Source organism: Condylura cristata, unplaced genomic scaffold (assembly GCF_000260355.1).
Source record: "Condylura cristata isolate star-nosed mole 26May11 unplaced genomic scaffold, ConCri1.0 scaffold00006, whole genome shotgun sequence".
NCBI lineage: Eukaryota > Metazoa > Chordata > Mammalia > Eulipotyphla > Talpidae > Condylura > Condylura cristata.
In genome coordinates, this window is record NW_004567107.1 from 24,682,599 (window position 1) to 24,691,465 (window position 8,867).

General features: G+C 48.3%; 1 protein-coding gene across 1 annotated transcript in view; it reads left to right on the forward strand.

Annotated features, from left to right (window-relative positions):
- The window catches only part of GABBR2 (gamma-aminobutyric acid (GABA) B receptor, 2), a 328,099-nt gene that overhangs the window by 193,463 nt on the left and 125,769 nt on the right, over positions 1–8,867 (forward strand). The window contains exon 7 of the mRNA XM_004677485.1: positions 2,925–3,161. Within this exon, the coding sequence (XP_004677542.1) occupies positions 2,925–3,161 (237 nt within the window). The remainder of the gene's footprint in view (positions 1–2,924; positions 3,162–8,867) is intronic.

The following is an 8,867-nucleotide window of genomic DNA, read 5'->3' on the forward strand; positions in this document are numbered from 1 at the left end:
TACTTTCAATACACAGGGGGACTTTAACTTTTCATATTTGGGTGAAATAATTTGGTCCTTTGTATGGATGGGTAGCATTTAAGTTTTTTACACCCTTTGCCTCAGCAATTATACCTCTGGGAATTTATTCTGAAAAAGTAATTATCAGTGAGTGTTCAGAAATTGTAGTTACGGGGATGCTTTTGCAGTCCTATAACAGGAAAAAATTAAAAATAACCTAAATGTCCAATAGCTGGAAATGAAGTAAGGCAGGACATTGAGGCTAGAGATGGCACATGAGCATGCTGCAGCTGGCTGCGGCCATTCCGCCAGTGTGGCTCAGTCTTGGGTCTTCAGCGCATCCATGGCGCGCAGTTGCAGACAAGTTGACCAACCCTCTGCAATTAATAGCACCGACTGGCATTTGTCAGGCACCTAGCATGTCTTGGACACTGACTGGGTGCTTTGCACACATCACCTAACTGGACCTCATACCTCACCCAGCAAGGACTCTAAGACCAAGGCAGATAGGACCCTGCCTCAAGTCACAGCAAACCACAGAGGTGGGGCTGCAGGGCAGATCTCCTAAATGCTGTGGCTTTATCTCTATGCTCCTTCCTCTGCTGCTAAAAGGAAACTTCTAGATCACCTCATTTTTCATCTGGAAAACGTGAGACTTAAAAAGGCTCTCACACACTCTTGCTGTGGGTTTCTGTGCTCGCTCAGTGATCAGAACAGATACCATCCCTGATCCCAGGAGGTGTAAGTCCTTGTAAGCGGGGTTGGAAGAAGAGAAAATCAGCTAGTGAACAGGTAAAAAGGAAAATACAAGATGTGAACAATAGTGCCCGGGGTGGGGGTGGGAGGTTAGAAAGGATGGGTCAGTGAAGGCATCCCTGAAAAGTGACAAGTGTTGACATTCGAATGCCAAGAATATACTGAAGAGAGCCAGGGGGAGACGTTTTCAGGCCAGAGAATCACCTCCTGCAAATGCCCTGAGGACACAAAAGTTAAAGGATGAGAAAGAGCCTCAGAATGGATGATTCCTGCTTCCCGGAGCAGTGACGTGGTGGGGGTGAGTGCAGAAGTCAGCAGTGCTCACAGGTGGAGGGTGAGCTTCATTATGAGCACAGGGCTGCCAAGGCACCGGTTGCCTTGAGGAACCTTCCCTTGAAGGGTCTCTGTCTTGCATTGTGAGTGATGGGCGGGATGTGATGGCTGAATAAAATGCTTTTCCAAGGAAAATTGTAAACAGGGATGAAACCTGAACCATCCTGTAAGCCCCAAAATTTTTAAAAAGAAGGTCGATCTGTTGCTGGGACACCCTTCACCATTGGTGAAGTCATGGCCTGGGGGGCCCAGTTTAAAGAATTGGCTGGCTCTGGGCATGAGTGAGAGCCCTACTCTGCCAAGACCCTCAACCAAGGACAGGACACTCAACTGGGGGTCCCTCCAGGGGCCACCCAGCCTTCTGTGGCTCAGCTTCACCACCTTCCCTGGGGTACCACATCAGGCTCGAAGCAATGGGGAGATTTTCAAGATGACATTGTGTCTTCTGGGCCTGAAGAGAAGTAGCAATGGTGGAATGAGATCAATCTAACCACACCCAGACGCACACACACAAGCCGTGTGGCCTTGGGCAAGTCTCAGGACCTCTCTGCGCCTCTGGCTGGCATGTATGAATGACAGTCTTAAAGAGCCTTCCTGGTATAAACTGACAGGAGTTGATGGCTGGTATGTGTGATTTGTCCCCAAGGAGAGTTTCAAACTAAACCATGACTCTGGTGGCATCACTGGCAGAGGAGTTGAACAGTGATTGGAGGAATGGCCTGGGGGGTGCAGAGGGTAGTGGATTCCCTTGGGATGGCAGCCATTTGGATGGGCAAGCCCCAGGAACTGGAGTTAAAAGGGTAGTTTCATTACTATGTGGCCATAATCAGAATGTTCATATCACCAATGAAATTCTTTTATGAAATTCAGCTCAATGGAATTAAAAATGACTTTTTTGAATGTGGAGTTAGTTATTCACAGACCTGCTTTATGGTCGAGGATGAAAGAGGAAGTCACACAAAGTAGCAGGTGGAACAACCCTGATACCTGGGCAGATGGGGCCTGCTCTTAGCCCACCTACCACGAGGTCCTCACTCAGACCCCCCAGAGCTCAAATCCGCAGGGCCACAGGCACACATGCCCACTTGGAACGCAGCCCCACTCCCCTTCTAGACAGTGACCCTGTCCAAATGGCTGAGCCACTTCCAAGAGGGTAGGGGGCCTCTTGCTGGGTCAGCTTCTTGAGGGGGGTCACACCTCCGGGGTGGTCAAGGGGCTACTGAAGCTGTTGGAGGGAGGAGCTGTGGACTGAGTTGGGCTCTCAGCTGCAGGAGGGAGCCAGGATAGGAAAGGAAAGGGAGAATGAGGGTCACCGCCCCCTGGTGCTGCTGTGTCCAGCCAGAAGCTCTGCAGAGCCCAGAATTCTGCATTCACTCCACCTTCCAGATCGCTAGGAAAGTGTGCTTATAATGATGGGGAAATCGAAAGCATTTATTGAAGTGTGTTAGCTTGTCTATAAGTTAAATATTTAGGCAGAGGATATAGGGGATCCTACTAGTACTCTAACCCCAGGCCCTGCAAGTATCCACAGGCAAGCTGGTTAGGGGTACATTATGCTTTCACCCTAGCCTCGCCAGACAGCCAGGTTCAAATCTCAGTTCTGCCACTTATTAGCTGTGTGGCCCGAGGCAAGTCAACTTCCCTAACTCAGTTTCCTCATCTGTAAAATGGGAGCAGTAATAGTACCCAGCATGTCAGGTTGTTGTGAGGATAACATACCTAGAGCCTAGCAACCTGCCTGGCGCATAGTAGGCACTAGAGAACGTCAGCTCTCGGCTCTGTGCCCATGTCCCTGTCTGCTATAACATGGTGTCCCCAACCATCTTGTTTTCCAGACTCCACAGCAGTATGAGAGAGAATACAACAACAAGCGGTCAGGTGTGGGACCTAGCAAGTTCCACGGCTATGCCTACGATGGCATCTGGGTCATCGCCAAGACCCTGCAGAGGGCCATGGAGACATTGCACGCCAGCAGCCGGCACCAGCGGATCCAAGACTTCAACTACACAGACCACACGCTGGGCAGGATCATCCTCAATGCCATGAATGAGACCAACTTCTTTGGGGTCACGGTCAGTCTCACATCCCCCAGTTCTATTTTGCTCAAAGTTCTTTAGAGGTGTATAAGGCAGGAGAAGGAGATTGTTGAATATGTTCTTATAACTGTAGGATAGCAGGGCTGCTGAAATCAGAGCTGGGAGCAGGGAGGCCCCTGGAATTTGGGGGAAATGCTTCCCTGTCATTCAGCAATCAGAAAGGGCATTGGGGCCGACTGCATACTAAGTAGGCAGAGTTCACCCAGTGTGGAATGGGGTGAACCAGAGGAGCTCTGGCTTTAAATACTGGAGCAGGTTTAAATACTGTCTTCACTTTCAATTTTCCTACTGCAAACCACAGAGTTTTCATTCCCAAGATGGGCATAATGCCTACCTTGAGGAGGTTTAAAAAATTAGCCATTATATGATGGCACACAGGTGATTTAGTGATGGGAGGCCCATGGGGCTGACAACTGAGATGGAAAAAGGCACAAAGTGATGTAAAAATAAACTATTATATTATTAAAAAACAATATGTAAAAAAAATTAGCCATTATAAAAGGGAAAAAAGTCACTTCCAAAGTTGTTCAACAATCTCTTTGCATTGAGTCTCAAATTTCTCATCTGGGAAATGGGGTGATGATCTTAGTCTCTCATAGAAGCTGGGAAAAATCAGCAATGGTAATGGTAGCTAAAATTTCCTAAGTGTTTATATTGTGCTAGATTCTGTGCTAAGTCCTTTATGTAAGTCCCAGAAATGTATGCCCAATGCTGGGCACATAGTCGGTGCTCAATAGATGCTGTAATGTTATCGTTCATACTGGTCTCATCCATACGCCCTCACAGGAGGTAGGTGCTGTTATTATCCCCAGGATAAGGTGAGGAGTCTGAAGCTTGGTGCCTATAGGCATCTCCAGCCATTCCGAGCTGGGGTCTGAACCTCGGTCGACTCTGCATTGCCGTATTACACTCCACTTGGTAATGGGCATAAGTGGTAGTTATTTATGTCTCGTAATGATGTATTTGTCACTTGACTCTGCTCCCAACAAATATGGAGAACCTGTCTGAAGAGTCAGTTGAATAAGTACTCTCCTGGATAGAGCCGTTCTGTCTTGGGTGTGAAGAGATCAGATGAGATGACTGGTACTTTTCTTAAGGCTCATTCTCTGTCACAGTGGTGTTGTTGGTCTGGGAGGTCAGGGCCTGTGCAGGGGCTGTGGGTGCAGACATGGTGTGGATGCTGAGGGGGGAAGTTGGGCCCTTGGTGAAACGTCAGAGGTTTTGAGAAAGGAAGCATGTGTGTTACGTATGTGTGATAGCCAGAGAGGGTAAGGGAGAAAAGCATGCATGGGTGCGGGCCAGTGACTTTGTCAGGAATGTTGGAAAGGAGAGTGGTGAGGCTGCAAAGGTAATGTTCCAAGGCACCCCTGAACCCCTAAACCTGCCTGCTCTAAATAGGTTCTGCCATCCGCCGCATCAAGACAAGACATAAGAGCTTTAATGGAAAGGAACTTTAATACAATGAGTGTGCAACACAGAACAGACAAAGAATATAGTTTCTAAATCAAACACCTGAAGTTACTCATCCCCTCATGGGTAAAAGTCCACCCAAAAGGGATTGGCCCAAAGCAAGGCCTGAAAGCACATCACAAGTCTAAAGCACCTTTGGCTAGGACCCATAGAAAAGGATCAGAAATGGCCAGACAAGTCTGGGAGGAAAAGAGCAACATCAAAGTCAAGATAAAAGCTGCCATAGTTAACCTCCTCCACACCGGTCTCTCACCCACATCTGTTTCAACCAGTCCAGGACCAAGAAGAAAAGCGCAGTTTCTTCACATGTCTCTACTTCCTGGGCCTCCCTCAGGTCACCTTCTGGCTCTCCATCCTGCTTCCTTCCTCTTCAGTCTCCTCTCCAGATTCCTCTCCTCTGGGCTCAGCTACACCCTCCTTCTGGTTGGGGCAGGGAACTTGGAACCTCCCCTTTTCCTGGGTCCACCCTGTTACAGTAAGTCAGGACCCAGTTCAAAGGACACTAGGTGGAGGTGGTCTTTTTCTTAGGTGCCCTGGATTCTCAAGGTGGGCTTCACCGGCAGCACCAGCCCCTGTGACTGGTAGGAAGGCACCAACATTCCTTTCACCCTACCCAGAACCCTGGATCCTAACCTCTGGGGTGGGGTCCAGCCACCCAATGTTGAACAGCCCCTCCAGGTGATGCTGAAGCACATTAGAGTTTTGAACCGCTGGGGTTTGCTAAAAACAAAGTCAATTTCTAAGTTCCCCAATTTCAGCCAGCCTCTGCCTGTAGAACTGGGCATCTGTTCCCACAGTGGGGGTGTGTGAAGGAACTCTGGTTATGGGCAAAGCCTGGGTTTACAGCACAGCCTAGAATCAGGCCTGAAATTTGAATAGCTCAGACCATTAGGTTTTTAAAATGACTGTTTACATGCCTTTTGCAGCAACATGGATGGAGCTAGAAAGGATTATGCTTAGTGAAATAAGTCAGAAAGAAAAGGAAAAATACCTGATGGCTTCACTCATAGCAAGAGCACAAAGACCAGGCGAGAAAACAGTAATAATAATGAACAACTATACACCAGAGACATTTTATGGGGGAGGAGTCGGGAATGGGATCAAAAATGGTGGTGGGGAGGGAAGTGCACAGGACTATGGTGATGGCACAGGGGTGTTTTGGTGATGGGAAACCCGCGGGGATTACAACTGAGATGAGAAAAGGCACAAAATGATGTGAAAATAAACTATTACATTATTTTTTAAAATTGGTTGTTTAATGCTCAGATCCTATTGTTATCAACTCACCCATGGAGCCCAGTGCCTAATACAAAGTAAAGAGCTTCGCCCTGGAACAGAAGAGGTGTAACAGGGTGGTCCCCAGTAAAAGGGGAAGTTCCAGGTTCCCTGCCCCACCCAGGAGGGTGGAGCTGAGCAGAGAAAAGAAGAGAAAGAATCTGAGGAGGAAGGAAGCAGGGCAGAGCCAGGAGTCCTGAAGGAAGCCGCATGGAGCAGGGAGCATGTGAAGAAACCGTGTTTATTTCTTGGCCCTGGACTGGTTGAAAGAGATGTGGGTGAGAGACCATGGGGAGGTGACTATGGCAGTGTTTATATTGATTTTGATGTTGCTCTTTTCCTCCCAGACTTGTCTGGCTATTTCTGACCCTTTTCTATGGGTCCGGCCAGAAGGTGCTTTAGGCTTGTGGCAGGCTTTCAGGCCTTGCTTTGGACCAGTCCCTTTGGGGTGGACTTTTACCCACTAGGGGATGGGTAACTTTGGGTGTTTGATTTAGAAAATATATTCTTTGTCTTCTGTGTCGTATACTCGCTGTATTAAAGTTCCTTTTCATTAAAGTCTGACATGTTTTGTCTTGGTGCGGCAGATGGCAGAACCTATTTAGAGCAGGCAGGTTTGGGGGTTCAGGGGTGCCCCTCTCTCCCTGCCCTGTAACAGATGAACCCTGCCCAGGAGCCCCTTCCAGACCCCCTCCTCACCTTCCCCATGCAGCCCGAAGAACTCTCCTGAAAGGCTCCCCAGCATCCCGGGTACCGAGAAGGCCATTCTCTTTGAGACAGAGATGGCTCTCCTGATGCCAAGGGGTAGCATTGGCAGAGTGACTTCAACACAGGGGTCCGTAGGTGCCTTGGCCAGGATCATCTTTTCCCCCTTTGTTTCTTATTTAATCGAGTGGCTCACAGGCCCCTGAGTTGAAAAGTCTGGCTAGAGAGCTCCAGAATCTAGGAAGCATTCTGCCATCTCTCCTCATCCTAGAACTCAGCATTTTGACTGGATATGTGTGATACGTCTTAGTTGGAGAGAATTTATAACCACTTCCAAGTGCTGCCTTTCATCTAAGCCGAATAATGTATAATTCCTACTTGATGAGCAATTAGACAAGACTGCCTGAAACGCGTTACACGAGTTGACGATGAATTTCTTTTTAATGAAAAATTCCTTGACACACACTTCTGCTCTGGTTTGTGACTCATAATTTGGCAAATGTCAGAACTGAAAACAGTCTTAAACATCCTCAAAATCAACACCCTTGCATTATAGGTGAGCCTCTGAGGGCCAGGAAGGGCACTTTCAAAGTCTAAGGGAAAGATCACCTGGCAGGGCCAGGCTAGAATTGGTGACCCTCCCCGGACAATCCCCTTCCTTAGGCTGTCTCCCTCCTCTTGAAGCAAGTTCCCCTTTAGTTGAGAAAGAGATTGCAACAGTGAAACGGTTCTACTTGTCCCCCACACACACACCCCCCACCTCTTTTGTCACATATTAATTTGGGCTTGTCACTGGATTGCAGACAGGTCTCATTAAAAATGTCTTCTGATGGCAGAAAAAAGGACACCTCCTGACAAAATAAAAAGTGTCCTTGTGGTCGAAGGAAACCACAGAAGGCCAAGTTCAGCCATAAATAAAGAGTCAGAAAGGAAAGGAACAAGGGAGGTGGAAATAAATGGAAGCCTTTTCTGTTTGCTGGAGGTTTTCATTATACTGCACACACGGTATCCATTTTTCCAGTCTCAGGCAGACACTTTATTCTAGGTCACCCTCATTCAGCATGTTTACTATACAGAAAATCGTTTAAACACATTAAATTAATTATATCCGTGACTCGATTTCAATTGATTCAGGGCGCACGCTCGGCTGGGAGCTGAGCCTGCAGCCCGGGGAGGCGTGTTGAAGGGGCCATTTCTTCCTTGCAGCCCAGCCTGAGAACCTGGCTTAGCCTGGGGCCCAGCTCTGGTTGAGCTTCCTAGGGGCTCTTCTTCCCTTTGCAGGGAACTTCCAGAAAAGGGGTTTTGTGTTCCTGCCCTCACAAGGACCGCCTGGGATTTGGAGGGGGTGGGGCCTGCCCACCCCTGATTCCCTCCGAACCTGCTTGATCCTCAGCCTGGTTATTACCTCTCTAGGGACTGCAAATATTAGTGTGCTTCCTACCCGGAACCCCCTTTTCTGCCAGACAAACCAGAAACTCTGGCTACAACTAGCTATTTAGGTCTCAACAGCTCAAGCATTCTGAGAACCTCAGTTTAGCGATTCCTAAACTTCTATATGCATGACAATAGCCCAGAATTTTCTTTAAAATTCAGATTTCCAGCCCTGCAGTAGAACTGCTGATCAGAATCAGAAGTACTGGCTTTGCATCAGAAGTAATGAATTCACGTTACTAACTAGCCCTCTGGGTGGGCCTCCCATCGCCTCTGAGAGGGTGGGCCTCCCATCACCACCTTGAAACAGCTTGGGGCTGCTGCAAGAAGAGTGTGTATGCACAGCAAAGCAGTGTGCACACACGTCCACACTTTTTAAAATGTTAAACCTGCCAGAGATGTATCTGTTCCCAACTCATTCCCCTCTTTTCTAGGCTGGGAGTGGCAGCTGGGAGCAATGAGAGAAATAAGCATGAGGCTCCCTCCAGAGCTCAGCCCAGAGGAGTAGTAGCCAGTAGGGGAGTCTGCAGGGCACCCCACAAGGTCTGTCCCTGGAAAGGGCTCCATTCTGCTTAGGAGCAAAGACCAAGGAGCTATCCTCTGTGTTCCCCAGTTCTGTTAGCGAACCCTTACGTGTGGTATTCTCAAGGTGCCATGTGAGTTCTCATGCCAGATGCTTGGAGGAGGATTCAGTGCTTGGGGTCCCCATTACTGGCACTCATGCCCCTATATCACAGCATAAGGTCTCCCCCAATTAGGCTTTCTTACCAAAGATACACTCAGTTCATTGACAGAAACAGG